This window comes from Cricetulus griseus, chromosome 7 (genome assembly GCF_003668045.3).
Source record: "Cricetulus griseus strain 17A/GY chromosome 7, alternate assembly CriGri-PICRH-1.0, whole genome shotgun sequence".
NCBI lineage: Eukaryota > Metazoa > Chordata > Mammalia > Rodentia > Cricetidae > Cricetulus > Cricetulus griseus.
The window spans coordinates 118,672,094-118,687,595 of NC_048600.1; the positions used below are offsets into that span (position 1 = coordinate 118,672,094).

Genomic DNA, 15,502 nt, shown 5'->3' on the forward strand with positions numbered 1-15,502 from the left:
ATCAGACAGGGGGAGGAAAAATAGAACATACTAAACATAGTGATCAGAGACTAAGAAGGAATAAAGTTTCAATAGCCTAGTAAAATTTCTGAAATTCAAGGTGAAGGAATAAATTCTGTATTTCTGCCTCTTGAAGATTGACGGTATGTTAGTAATGGTGAGGATTAAGGTAGGAGACTGGACAAAACATGGCATTTTGAAATATATTTTGCAGAACTATAATCTGCAGAACTGTTAGTTATGTATTGCAAAGAGTTGGTAAGGGAAGAAATTAACAATGATTTCTAGGCTTCTGGACTGAAAATGTGTGGTTACAGGTAAAAACCTGTGTCCTTCTTCATTGCACTACCATTCACATAGTATAAAACTCACCATTTCCAAGTGTAAGTACTATTCAGTGGCTCTTAACCATATTCACTTTGCTATACAAACATCACTGCTCTTTCATCCATCACCCCAAAAGAAGACACTAGGCTGATTGAGCAGCTGCCCCTCCCTTTTCCTGGGGTGCTCTGGAAACTACAGTTTACTTTTTGTCTTCCTTGATTCATCTCTCCAGATCATCTCACATAAGCAGAATCATATAGTATCTGGCTTCTTGTGGCTTCTTTCACTGAGCATTATGCTTTCAAGGTTTTTGCCAACTGTATAGCATGTATTAGGACATCATCCCTTTAATAGCTAAATAATATTTCATTTATGCAAAATATTATCACATTTTGCTTATCCATTTATTAGTTTATGACACATTTGGGTTGTTTCTACTTTTTGGCTATTATGAGTAATATTTCTGTAAACATTCATATCTAGGTTTTGATTGTAAACCTGCTTTCAGTGCCTTTGGCTATCCACATGAAAGAAAGAATGGAGTTATATGATAAGTCTGTGTTTAACTTTTTGATGAGCCACCTATTTTACACAGAAGCTACACCATTTTTCACTCTTGCCATTAATTAGTATGGTGGTTCAGTTTCTCTATATGTCTACCAATTATTTTTGATTATTTGGACTGGTAATCTTCAGAACTGTTAGTCATGTGTTGCAAAAGGTTTATAAGGGAAGAAATTAGCAATGATTTCTATATGTCTGGATCAAAAAACATGGTTAGAGGTAAATACATGTGTCATTCTTCATTGGACTACAATTCACATACTATAACTTACTGTAACACACACATACAAGTCACATACCATACAACACACACCTATGTCAAGATCAACTTGGAGGAGTGTGTGTGTGTGTGTGTGTGTGTGTGTGTGTGTGTGTGTGTGTGTGTTTTTCCCATTATGTGGGTTCTGGGAATTGAGCTCAGGTCATCAAGGTTGGCAGCAGGCATTCTCACCTCTTGAGCCATCTTATTGGCCCATTTTAAAAGTATTTGTTTATTCTTCTTTGTTCTTATAAGTGGCATTTGTCTTAGTGGCCATAAAGAAGGGTCTCATTTGACTTTGATTTACTTTTACAGAAAGATTGTTTAGTATCTTTTCACATATAGAGGGGCTATTTATAAGTCCTTTGTAAAAGTCCTTTGTGTGAATGGAGTTCTTAATTGATCTACGTAATAAAAACCCAGAGTCAGATACAGAGGAAAAGGCTGAGAGATCAGAGAGAAGGAGCAAGTTACAGCCACACCTTACTTCCTTATCATCTCAACAGACGAGAGATCAAGTTCCTGTTTCTCCCTGCTTATATCCTGTTTTCACCCAACTATCTAACTTTGTGTCTGTCTGTACAGACCTCCAGGCATCTATGGTTAGCTAATGTCATGCTCATTCTCTGACCTTCAGACAGGCGTTCTTTGTACAAGCAAGATATCACCATACCTTTGCCCAATTTTTAATTGGTGTCTGTCTTTTTGTTGTTGAGTTGTAAGAGTTCTTTGTATATTCTAGACTTTAGACTCATATAAAAATATTTGCAAATATTTTCCAATTCTGAGAATTGTATTTTATTCCTTTTAATAACATCCTTTGGTACTCAAGATGGTTTTTTGTTTTGTATTTAAATATAATCCAGTTTATTCATTTTTCTCTTGTCCATGCTTTTGGTACCATTTATCCAAGAACTCATTTCCATTCTTTGTAAAATTACTTTTTAAAAAATATTTTGTATGTGTGCATTTGTGGGCCACAGTATGCATTTGGTGGTCAGAGGATAGGGTGCAGGAGGAGTTGGTTCTGTGTTCCTGTGGTTCTTGGGATTGAACACAGGTGGTTAGGCTTAGTGGCAAATGTTTATACTTGCCAAACCATCCCATGAGCCTGTTCTTTTGGCTCTCTAGTTATCATCCTAATTTTTTCCAACACATCTTTCAGATTTCTACTTCTCTCTTCTATGTATATCTGCTTTGAAATTCATCTAAATTTAATTTTCATTTTTAACACTCTAAACTTTTAGTTTCTTAACATGTTAAGCATAATTAAGCAATATTAAGCATAATTAAGCATAATGCTTAATTTGTTGGTCAACACAATTGTATTTTTTGTCAGATTTCTGGTTTATTTGGCTTTCTCCCCTTGTGCGCCCCCCCCCTTTTATTTATTTGTTCAGTACTAAAGATTGAACCTAGGGTCTTGAGCATGTGAGGCAAGCACTCTGCCCATGAGTTATACCCCAGCTTTCATGATTTTTCTGATTCATCTTGTTCAATGAATATGTATTACTGTTAATTAATGGCCTGATACTATATATGCAAACTTGCATAAATAATTTGAGACCTATCATGATATCTTCTCTAAGATGTGTTTGTGTTTGCAGTCCTAGCAATCTACTATTGTCTTTTTTTTAATTTTATGCAAGATATCCTTGTAAGACCAGTCTCTCTGTCTTTTTCTCTTACTTCCTTTCTCACTTTTCCTTTCTTCCTTACTTTTCCTTCTCTCCTTATATTGATCCATTCCTCCCTCCCTCCAAGTAAATATGCAAATAAATTTGAGTGTCTGTAACAAGTCTTTCTCTGTGCTGCCATTCAGCTCCCAAAAAATGAAATGGAGATTTCTTATTAATTATGAAAACTCAGCCTATAGCTTAGATGAAAAAAAAAAACCTTAGGTTATTAAGATATCTTAAATGTCATATTCTGTAGGCCTCTGAAGCATATGAAGACCACCTATCGATCTAAAACATATCTCAGTTTAACTTTGAAACATATATAACATGACTACAAGTTTGATTATTATTGATGACTAACTACTAATTTGTATTTCTTTTCTTTTTTTAAAAGATTTTATTTATTATGTATGCAGTCTTCTGCTACCAGAGAGCACCAGATCTCATTCAAGATGGTTGTGAGCCACCATGTGGTTGCTGGGAATTGAATTCAGGACCTCTGGAAGAACAGTCAGTGCTCTTAACCTCTGAGCCATCTCTCCAGCACTAATTTGTATTTCTTAATTATATATTACATTTTTAAATGAGCTGCATAGGTACAATACCTTAAGCAAGAGTAGAAACATATATAGTAAAACAAAAATAACCTTAAATTTGTACCAATATACAAAAATATCTTAAACAAGAGTAAAAACATAGTATTTCTAGCAAAAATAACCTTAAAATTGTATAAGTATACTAAAATCATACCAATGTAAAATATTTGAGATTAATAGTTGCTTTTTAGTTTAAAGTAGATTCAATTATCTTATCATGCCTATACATCCTCTTTTTCTTTTTAGAAAATGATCCTTGAATCTAACTTCCCTTGATTAATTTCTTCTCTTACTATGACCAATCAACTTGTAACCAACCCTCCTAAATGAGGACAAACATCTATCGAATGACCAAACACCAACCACCCCACCTCTTGGGAATGTGGGCATTGTGTTCTTAAATTACTTCCTGTTGTCTGGGACAATGGCATTTTTAGAGGACCCTGAGAAAATTGAGATAATGGTCAAGTCCTGGGAGAGATAGTTTTATTATTTGTTGTCCATTCTTTGTGTAATGGGATAATGTGAGGCTTATCTAAAGTCCTGATTGGAGTAGTCTGTGAGGCTGGACCACCTCAGCTAGCAGCTTTGAAGTTGTTCTGGATGTAGAAATTTGAGAAAACTGCAACAGAGGCATTCTGAGAGGCTGGATCACCTGGGCTACTTATCTTTATTTGTGTCTGGTCCTTTTATCTGAAAACACATAAACTTTCAAAGGTAACATATATATCTGCATTAATACAAGTATGGAATATGCAGTGTGCACAAATCAGCTAAAGATGATTTTTTGTTGTTGTTGTTCTATGTTTGAGTAGGTAAAAGACATCTGCCAACTTTATAAGTCCATTTGGTTGCATAACCAAACTGTAATATAAATCTCCATCAATGCCATATGAAGGATGACATGTAATAATAAGTCATGAGCCAACAAGATTTATCATGTCTCATCCAGTCTCAGAGCTGTCACCTGTCCTGTAGTCTTTCTTGACTTTCCCTCATGTCTGCAGCCAAGATCCTCAGGGAGTCTCCCCCAATCAAGACTGATCTCGATTAACTTGGAAAGAATCCACAGCTTTTCATTTCCTGGGTGGGAGCAGCAAATCTCATCCCCATCGTAGCCCATTTCCCAACTTCCATTCTGAAGCCAGGACATCTCTAAATTATATAAGCTTGTTTAATTCAGTTGTCCCTTCCACAATCCAATGTTTCTCAGCAGCTGCTGTTTTCTGTTCATTATGATTCAGAAAATTCAAAATTAATAAAATACCATATAAGGTCCAAACTCCTTGTGTTATAATATATACCATCTTTACATGGCTTATTTTTTATATTACTTTATTCTCTCTTTAAAGACCTTATTGTGTTACGATAAATCTTTCCACCAAAAGCCGCCCAAGCCCTACCGCCACGTGGGTAGTCTCCGCCAGCCACTCAAGTTCTGCTGGCCACGTGGATGGACAAAGTAATACAGAGACATATTAGATACAAATGCTGCTTGGCCAATGACTAGGATTTCTCATCTGTTACCTCAGTCTTAATTATCATAAATCTATATATTTTATAAGATTTATTGGATGTCTTATTGGTGTCCCTCCTTGCCGGTAGATCACATTGCACTGCTGGAGGAAGAGTGGAGGGGGAAAAAGGACACTTCCTGTTTCTCCTTGCTTAAATATGAGTCTTCTTGCTATGTCACTTCCTGCTTGGGTCACCACTTCTCTACTACATTTCCCAGAATCCTCTTTGACTCCTAGTCCCGTCTAACTTGCTGTTTCATTGGCTAAACAGAACTTTATTCAACAATCAATAAGATAAACATACACAGTACATTCCCCATCATTATTGTTTTTAAACTATTTATTTGATATGACTGTCTATACCCATTTTTTTACTGTGTCTATTTAAAGGTTTTCTGGGTCCCAAGGTCCAGACAGATTTACTGTACACCTGCGGCCTTTTTTTGACTGCATGAGTCAAGCCTTAACCCTGCCGCACCACTCTGCACATGGCTTTGGCTGGCTCGAGCCCACAAGCAACAGCCAGGAGCTGCATTTCTGAGAGACTGTGGGACTAGGAAGTTATATCTGAGTCTATTTTTTCCTGTTTGGAACTTTTAAAAAAGCTTTCTCGGATCCTATGTGCCCCATGTTGGATGCTATTTATATTAAGTTTTTCTCTGTCCCATCAACTAGCTCCCAAATAATGGCATATAGACTTCTTATTAATTATGAAAGTTCTACCTGTAGCTTAGGCTTGTTTCTAACTAGTTCTTATAACTTAAATTAATTCATTTCTATTAATCTACGTACTGCTACATGGTTCATGACTGTTACCTCTCCTTCTGCAAGTCCTACTTCCTATGAGTCTTACTGCCAACTCCGCCTTTCTTCTTCCCAGAGTCCTCTCTGTCCCAGGAAGTCCCAGATAACCTCTTCCTGTCTAGCTATTGGCCATTCAGCTCTCTATTAAACCATTCAGAAGACCCCTTGGCAAAGACACATCTTCACAGTGTAAACGAATATTCTGCAGTGTGTGTGTGAAAGGGGGCGAGGGAGGCCATCCTGGATTATCCTAGAAGATGCATTTTAGTAAAGAAGGAACAATCTTCTCTCATCAGCTTTTGTGTACTCTCCTTTTCCTATTACAGGTGGCATCTCCACAGAGAGCGATTGCGCTTTTGAGCCAGACTACGCTGTCCCACCACTCGCAGTGAGTGAAGGTATGCAGCACATTCGGATTATGGAGGGCGCGTCTCGCTCTCTCCCATCCTCCCCCTTACTCACACATCAGTCTATCAGTGTTCGGCTCCAACCTGTGAAGAAGTTGACTGGTAAGGAATTTACCTGAATTTAGTATGTTTGACAGGAAACCTGATAGTATGACACTTTAGGTTACATCACATGTCTGTATGTTCATCTTTAGATTTCCTCCCCTTTGGTCTTCCTCGTGCCACAGACTCTTAGAAAGTGGAGTTCCTCCTGATTTTAATTTAGAGAATTAGAACAATACTGATGTACGCATTTCTAAGTGACCCATCTGTTGTGGACATATTTTTCTAGGTTTTCAGGAAGTTCTTAGTTTTGCCAGAATACACTGTTGTTCTGACTTCATTTATCAGCTTGTTCCCGTCACATTAACAGATGGAGACATTGTAATTTTAGTTGTATTAGAGCTTGACAGTTGAGCAAATGTAATAGGTATTATCCATGTTTTTGTTTAAAATTATTATTTGTAGATTTCATTTCTAGGGTTCAAATGTGACTTAGATTTTTCTCTATAGAACATTACAACTTCTTGGGATTTATTGTGATTCATAAATTGAAATTACACTGACTTTAAATACATCTCATGATTTATATTGCTCATTTCGTTTATGTTAGGTTTAGAACTAGGTCTTTGTTAAATGGTTTTTATCCTCAAATTTTTCAGGGAAGAAATAAAATGTATAAGCCTGGGTCATGTACCTTGTTAGATTCTTCTGACATTATTATTATATTCTTAAAGCAAAAAACATTTTTATTAGTATATTTTAATTACACAAACTGATTAATTTCATTGTGGCATTTTAGGCAGCATGCTTTTGATAGTTGTCAGTTGACTGGTAGTGGTGGATTCTGTCATAAAGGTATGATGTTAAGGGTATGTTGATTGTTTCCTCAGTGACTGGTTTTGAGCTAGATGGTAGGGAGATTTGGTTGTCATAACAGTTCAAAAAAATAAGAGGAAGAGGGTAAAATGAAACTTTTTGACTCTTCTAAATAGAATGAAGCATTAAATGTTTATAATTTTTACCAAAATATAGCATTTCATTATTTTGTGGTTTCATAAAATGTAAATTTGACCTCTTTACATTGTTTACTGTATTTTAGGCATTTTCAAGTAACTTGAGTGAGCCAAAGTATTGACTCAGACTATTAGATAAAAATTGGTAAAATAAGTCTGGGTAATAGTGGTGCATGCTTTTAATCCCAGCACTTGGGAAACAGAGGCACATGAATCTCAGTGAGTTCGAGGCTAGCCTGGTCTACAGAGCAATTTTTAGGATTGCCAAGGGTACACACAGAGAAACCCTGTCTCAAACAAAAATTTAAGAATCAAAACAAATAAATAAAAAATTGGTTAAATAGGTTAATAACATGGTAGACTAAATAATCAACTTTAACATGGTATGACCGAATCAACTTTGATTGCTTAGAAATCCTCCCTTTTTGCAATAAAAGGTGTCATTGCTAAAAACACCGAGTACAAAATCTGATGGCTGCTGTGTATTGTGTTTGTTTCATTTTTCCATAGCCCTTGGAAAAAGTACAAAAATGTTTGGGTTTTCATGAAATAAGCTGGATTGCCTGGGGTTTTGTGGTGCCTACCTGATTTGCTTATATTAGTTTCAATGTTGATATAGATAAGCTATCTTTGTTTAAAGATAAATACATTTAATAACATAGTAACTTATTGTCCCAGAGGTGATTTATAGACAGCAAGTTGAGGTATAGTTGACTAGTAACATGTATGAACCACTGAGTTGTAATTACACAGTATTTAAAGTATATGGAACTTCTCGTAAAGTTTTGGTTACTAAAGGATGTCAAAACCTAAAAATTAAAGATTGAAAGTGAATTTTAAAACCTGAATGAAGGGAATATATTTCCTAAAAGAAGATTCTGTAAAAATGTTTCTTTGGCCATTTTCCCCCAAATAAGGAAGATAATAAACTTTTCTACTTAACATGGACTACGTGAAATTATTTCAAAATTTAAAAGGACCCCTTGGCTAGTAGATTGCTTATCAGTTGCCCAGTTCCTAATTATGTTTTGTTATAAATAAATAAAAGGAAATTTAAAAGAAAATACTAGAGACAACAAAGAAATATCCTCCAGAGGTTAAGTGCCAAAGGGTACAAATTTAATGAAGCCATTGGGGCTAAAATTAACCAATTCATCTATTTCTGTGCATTTAAACTTCCAGGTATTACTCACATGCATATTACCTACCAAACAGAGTAAATGCAGTCATCCTGTTTTATTTATTTTATGGCTTTCTAACATTTGGTTTCCTGTTTTCAGTATATACACATAAGGCTCAGTCATTCAACAGATACTTATTTAGAACTAATTGCTAGATATTACTCTAGGTAAAACATAGCAGTGAAAAAAACAAGGTCTTTCTTCAATGTTTTTATATTTCAGTTATGAGGGAGACTGATAAATACATAGCCAATGGGCATGGTATTACACACCTTTAACCCCAGCACTTTGGAAGCAGAGGCAGGCCGATCTTGGTGCATTTGAGACCAGCCTGGTTTGCACAGTTCCAGTTTAAGGAGGGAAGGAGGAATATAACCAATATATATAAATTAATTTTAGATAGTAACAGGTACAGTGAAGGTATGAAGTAGGAAATAGGTTGCAGAGAAATTGGGGTAGAAGTGGAGTTTCTATGGAGTAATGCAAGAGGAAGAAAATGAAGGAGCAGGATTTAGAAGAAGAGCCGTGGGAAGATCTCGAGTATGAGCCTTCTAGGCAGAGGGAACAATATGAAAAATCCTAAGACAGAAATGAGCTTGGCATATTAAAGAAACTATAAAGAGCTCAAGTGTGGTTTAACAGACTATGTCAGAGGAGAGATTAATAGAAAATGAATTCAAGGGGCAGGCAGGAGTCAGAAATGTTAGCTGTGGTAAGGAGCCTACTTTGTAAGATTATAAGCAGAGGTGGGATGGGGAGTAATACCATCTGCTTCAACTTTTTGTTGGATCTTGTTGGCAAATGTGTAGAGGATTCAGTATGAGGGACTAGAATAGTCTGTGTTCATTAACCTTGCAGGAGTGGGTTCTTTCTCTGCCCTACATGAGTTCCAGGGATTGAACTCAGGTCATCAGGCTTGGTAGCAAGTGCCATTACCCACTGAGCCATCTCACCAACCATCTTCATTAACCTTTTTAAATAGTCCTCAATTCAAACCAGATGAGTACTTTTGTAGTCACTGTAAGATATTACAAAGGAGTAACCTTTTCATGTCATTGTTTTGAGGTAGCTTTTGTGCTCAATGTGTGTGTGTGTGTGTGTGTGTGTGTGTGTGTGTGTGTGTGTGTGTGTGTGTATGTCCTTCAGCACAGATGTATTTGAAGGCCTTTTTTTGCAGAAAGAATTCCAGTTTTAAGATATTTTGACTTTTTTGTAAAGAGTGAGAATAACAAAAGGTTACTTTAAAAATACAAATAACTTAGAGCTTGAAAGAAATTTTTAAATGTATAGATACATTGCTCTATTCATTACAAACATAAGTTGATACAGAAAAAGCAATTGAGACACAGGCTCAATGGTAAGACTGCTTAAGTTTGTATCTCAATTCTGATTTAGTCATTCCATCTTTGTATTCCTCCATAAATGGGATATGCTGTGTCTTATGGTGATACACTGATTATCACTAACTTAAAACCATGTTTGGTAAATCTAAAGTACCCAGTGTTAGCTGTCATCATTGAAACAAGATTATTTTAAGGTTGGTGTGAATTTTTTTAAAATTGCTTTTAGTATTAGATGCCATTTGAACTTTAAAAAACTATATTTCTAAGGAACTGAGTATAGTAAATTATGTACATAATCCCAGCAATAAGGAATTTGAGGCAGGATCATGAGCTAGTGGCCAGCCTGGGCTTGTATAGTCAGTTCCGGGCCAGCTTAGACTACATTAAAAGATCCAGTCAATCAACAAACTGTGTATGTTTTGAAATCCTGTTTTTATCGAATAATTGAAAAAAATGCTAGATATGTTCACTTGAATATCTTCTTTGTGGTATATACTTCACCAATATAGTTTTACATATATCATCATTTTACAAATTAGTAAACTAAGTCACAAAGAGGTAAAAGGGGTAATGCTTACTAAATTGAAAATTTGCCAAAAATCATAGAGCTAGGAAATGGTCTTTTACCTATGAGAAAATTAAGCATTAGATAAGGTCAATACTTGCCCTTTGGCATTTGTGTCTCATTTGCCTTTTTGTTGGTTATTAATGACAGAAGATGCAGTTGAGGTTTAAGCAGTAAATGAAAACTAGAAGAACTACATTTGAATAGGAACTACTGTTCAGTTGGTTAATTATATATTACTGTGTAATGGGAGAGGTGTGGAAGAGTGTGCAGAAACTGTTGGCCCTAATTAGTGCCAGGTTCTTATTTATTCTCTTTCCAAGATTTCTTAATTGTATCACAAAGACTTGGTATTTCTTAATCTATTGATGTTAAAGAATGCATTGATTCATTCCTGTTTAGTTTGTGCCATTTACCTATCCTGATGTGTATAAACATCAATACAAACAACTTTTTTTTCTGAATTTTACAAATAAACTTGAATGAGTTTGAAAATGTATGTTTATATACATGTATATAGTGCTGTTTCCATATAAAAATGAAAATCTAACTGTCAATAACACATGGATCCATGTGTGTTATAAACTGATATATATGCAAGGGTGAAGGCAGGCATTGGGTATAGTAGAGACATATAAATACTACTCAAAAGTGGGAAAGGGATGAGGTAAGTTTAGTTAATGTCTTTTGTGTGGGAAATGGAAAACCCCATGAGATAGTATACCAAATTTGCTGTGTAATCTTGTTCAAATTCATTTAAACTCTCTGTACTTCATTTCCTTTGTTTTTAAAATTAAGGATAAATAGCATTATGTACCTCATAGAACAGTAAGAAATTGACGAGTACCTGTAAACTTTTAAGTTGGTATCTAACCTAAGGTAGGTAGTAAAATGCTAGTCACAACTGTCAAAGTGTCTAAGAAACTTGAGACTTGAGTTTCTATTACCTGTATTAAATGGGCTTTCTGAGTTTTTAGAAGGTAACCTTCACGTAACTTTGAAAGTCCTTCCACTTTCTTGATGCTTGATCTTCAGATACTACCAACAAATAGATTAGGCAATGTATTGTTGATAGTAAGTCATAATAAATGATCTGATTATGGTAAACTTGAACATTTGAAATACTGGCTATAGGAAAAAATATTGTTTTTGTCATGGATCAAATTGAAACATGTACTTAGTTTAGACACATTCTGCAAGAATCACCTCAAAGGGGAGGAGGGGAGGGAGAGGGAACAGGGATTGACATGTAAAACAATCTTGTTTGTAATTTAAATTTAAAAAATTAAAACAAGAAAATCACCTCAAAGCTATTTTGACATTAAAAAGGGCCTATACATTAAATATGACAGATTATCCTTACCTTGCAGTTTTGAGGAACAATGGGATTCAAGATGTATGAGTGTGAATTTTATTAGGATTGATGTGAACATTAAATGTGACATAACTTCTAGCAAATACTAAATATTGACCAAATGTTAGTTTTCTCATAAAACTAAGGTCAAGTCTGGAATTGTAGCTTTGTCTCATAAGTATTCTAAGAAAATTATTAAAGACCTAATTTGAAAATATAAAGGTCTATAATGTGCTATTAGTCTATACAGTCAGACTCACTAGACATAGCATACCATAATATATGAGTACATATTTTGAATTTTAGAAATAACATTGGCATTCTAGGTACCTTTTGTGGGGGGAGCTAAGGTCAAACTCATTATTGAGCTGAGGCTGGCTTTAAACTCCTGATCTTCCTGTTTTTACCTCTCTGTTGCTTAAAGGCATGAGCACCACTGCATCTAGCATAGTGGATTTTAAAATGCAATAGACATACATAGTCTAAGCTTTATCACTATTGACTGTTATGTTCCCTTTTTTTGTGATAGTAGATTAAATAAATAGACAAAGACTTTTCGACATCTTTGGAATATGAAGACCCACCTGCTATAAATCTCAAGGTTAATTCAGTGATAGGAACAGCAAATGGGAATTATTTCTGGCCCTGCAGAGATAATTTACTTATACCCTCAATACTAAAAATAGAAGATGTTAGGGAATTATTATTTCCTTCAATATAAGTGATTTCAATTTTCATGAGTCAGCATTATTAAAGCAGACGCTTTATAAGAACCAAATGGGTAAGAGGTCTGAGCATCACAGGCAAACAGCTTGATATTCATTAGCTGATAAATGGAAGAGAATGTTACAGCCATATTGTTCAACAATAAATTATTTACTTGTCCATGCTGCAGCATGGATGAACCTTGTAAATTCATTTTAAATAAAATAAGTCAGTCGCAAAAGGTCATATAATTATTTGTGAAACTCTAGTTTATGAAGTGTCATGAACAGAGACTGAACATAACAATTAGTATGTGAAGTTAGTGCTAAGAGTGTGAATTATTTTCAGGATAATGAAAATATTCCAAGTATAGATTATGATAATAGTTCCACAAGTCTGTAAATATACAAAACCTATTTTAAGTGGGGGAAGGGTGAATTTTATGGCATGTGAATTATAAATCCATAAAGATTTAAAAAAAACAATTTATGGCAAACATTGTTAACAATAAAAGGAAAGGTGATGAATTTATATTTAAGATAGATTTCATGCCGCAAAACTCAATGAATAATGAATATGGGGGATTTGAATAATGCAGTTAATCATTCAGTTAAGTATAGAACTTTGTATGGGGAAAAACACATTTGTTTTTTACACTGATCTGTTTCTACATATTGATCACATATTTATTTGTAACAAAATCTGTGTAGTATATATTTTCAGTGAAAATAAAAATGGAATCTAACAACCAAAAATAAGGAATAATTCTTTTCCTGCTTGTACAGTTTTAAAGAATTTTAAAATAAGTTTTGAGTTAAAAATAGAAACAGAGGTTTTAAAAATCCAGTTTAGTGTAAGGTGTATTAGAAGTTAGGAAATGTTCCCTTTGTGGCTTTGTTAAAAGTCATTAAAGTAAATTTGTTAAGCACTTAACATAAGGAGATAAAATATGGAGGAGTAAATAGAAAAAAGTTGTCAACAAAATAGAAAGCTGAAGTGACTAAAATTAACCAAAAATGCTACTAGACTACAGATGCTACTTCTTGTAAAAGACTAAGAAAGAATTTTTTTGTTTTGTTTTGTTTTTGTTTTTGTTTTTTTTCCCCTGAGACAGGGTTTCTCTGTGTAGCTTTGGAGCCTATCCAGGCACTTGCTCTGGAGACCAGGCTGGCCTCAAACTCACAGAGATCCGCCTGCCTCTGCCTCCCGAGTGCTGGGATTAAAAGCGTGCGCCACCAACGCCCGGCTCTAAGAAAGAATCTTTAAGAGGAATGGTAATTCATAGTGAAAAATGAAAGAAGGAAAAGAGGTAAATAATATGCAACATTAAAAGGCAGGAAATTAATTAGCCACTAATAATAATAATTATGAGAATATAGTGTACAGTTTTAGAGCACAACATCAAAAAATGAAAGAAAACATGATATAAAATTGACACGAGAACTTATAGCAACCAGCCTAATAAACACAGATCAAATACACCTACAGTCTGTAGACCCAAGTGATGCTGCAGGTAAACCTTTAAGTAAACCTGAACCTTGAAGTATTAATGATAGAGGTATTTGTGGTAATTATACATAATGTTTTTTGAGCTATTACTATGTTCCCTACAGCACTCAGTACTATAACATGACCCACAAAGGTGTATATATAATACATATGTGAGGAAATTCAGTCTTCACAGATGTCTGAGTAGCAGCAGCTTCTGTGTGAATGCTTCCGCTTCTATAGCAGAGCCTGTTTGTTCTTGAATAGTTGTCATCACTGCTCTGATTGCCATGGATGAAATATGTTTCTTAGTTACTGCAATCCATTAGCACTAGTTCTGTCTTTTAGAATAATGTGGTATAAATTAGTGTCTTCCTGCTTATCAACACTTGATAGATTCTGGTGCTCATCTCCAGCTTTAGAGATTCCATTTACAGCCTGCTTAATGTTAAGAGGATGCTGAAGCTAAGTCGCTTGCTTCATCTTAGTCGTAGAAACATGGACATGAGCCCAGACAGTGATGTGGGCCTGTAATTCCAGCACTTGGAGGTGGCTGAGGTAGAAGGACTGTAATTCCAGCCTTGGCTACATTGAAAGATTCTGTCAATTTTGGGGCCTAGATTTTGATGATATATTTTTAAACCCTTTCTTTATAATGTGTACTTCAGTGACCTCTTCATGATGTTTATTCTATCCTTTTTAATTTAAACATTATTTTCCTTAATGGAAAGCATGAAAGCAAAATAAATGTTGTCTTAATCTGTTTGTGCTGCCATAATGAAATAAAGCCTAGCAATTTATAAAGAACAGAAAGGTACTGGCTGGGTTAGTTGTCTGGGGAAAGTTGATATCTGCTTCTAAGATTAAGTATCTAGTTACTACATTCTCTGGAAGGAAGAGGTCCTCATGTCTCCACATGGTAACAATGAGAGGGCAAAAAAGCCAGAATTTTGCTTGAAAGCTCTTTTCTGAGAATCTAATCCCACCTGTAAAAGAAGGGACCCTCGTGCTTAAATAACCACATAAAGACCCTACTACCTCTTAATGCTATCACACTCCCCATTAAGCTTTGATGCCTGAATTTTGGAAGGATCTCCTTAAACTATAACAAATTGTCAGAGCCAGAGCCTCTAATGATTAAATTTATCTGGGGGAGTAGCATTGCAATGGGAGCATGCATGCTGTGGTAAACTGAGTTTAGTCAAAGTGCTTCAGGGAAAAGAGAAGCTTTAAAGACAGAAAGAAGAAAATTACACTGGTAATTTTGAAACAATGATCCGTGGCCACAAAGGTCAGTAAAAGGAATGGTACCAGTCCACCGCTGAGTAGTTAATGCTGAGTGGGTATCCTTAGAGAAGTGTCTGGAGGTGGGGTTGTGATGACCTTTGTGGTTTGTACAGTCTTTTGTGATATTGTGTACCAGGTAATCAAAAAAAATTGTTCTTCATTTTGCTGTTAAAGTTGACATAAGGGTCTCAACTTTTATTCTGTCAACTTTGTACAAAAGTTGCAATTTTCTGTCTGTTGGCTTGAAGCAGAATGTTGTCAGGAAAAACTTTAGAGTAAGGTATTTTTGGGGTTAATATCTGACTGGCTCTGCTACTTAGCTATATTGAACCTGGTCAAGTCATTTGTTTACTCTGAGTATGTTTTCTTCT

At 35.1% G+C, this 15,502-nt stretch overlaps 1 protein-coding gene across 10 annotated transcripts in view; it reads left to right on the forward strand.

Moving 5' to 3' along the window:
* The window catches only part of Tanc2 (tetratricopeptide repeat, ankyrin repeat and coiled-coil containing 2), a 311,247-nt gene that overhangs the window by 111,256 nt on the left and 184,489 nt on the right, over nt 1-15,502 (forward strand). For 7 of the 10 annotated variants that reach the window (XM_027427849.2, XM_027427850.2, XM_027427851.2 and 4 more), the window contains one exon: nt 6,073-6,255. In XM_027427849.2, the coding sequence (XP_027283650.1) occupies nt 6,073-6,255 (183 nt within the window). Of the gene's footprint in view, nt 1-6,072; nt 6,256-15,502 lie in introns of those variants that run through there. The other 3 variants (XM_027427854.2, XM_027427855.2, XM_027427856.2) reach the window with 2 other exon arrangements.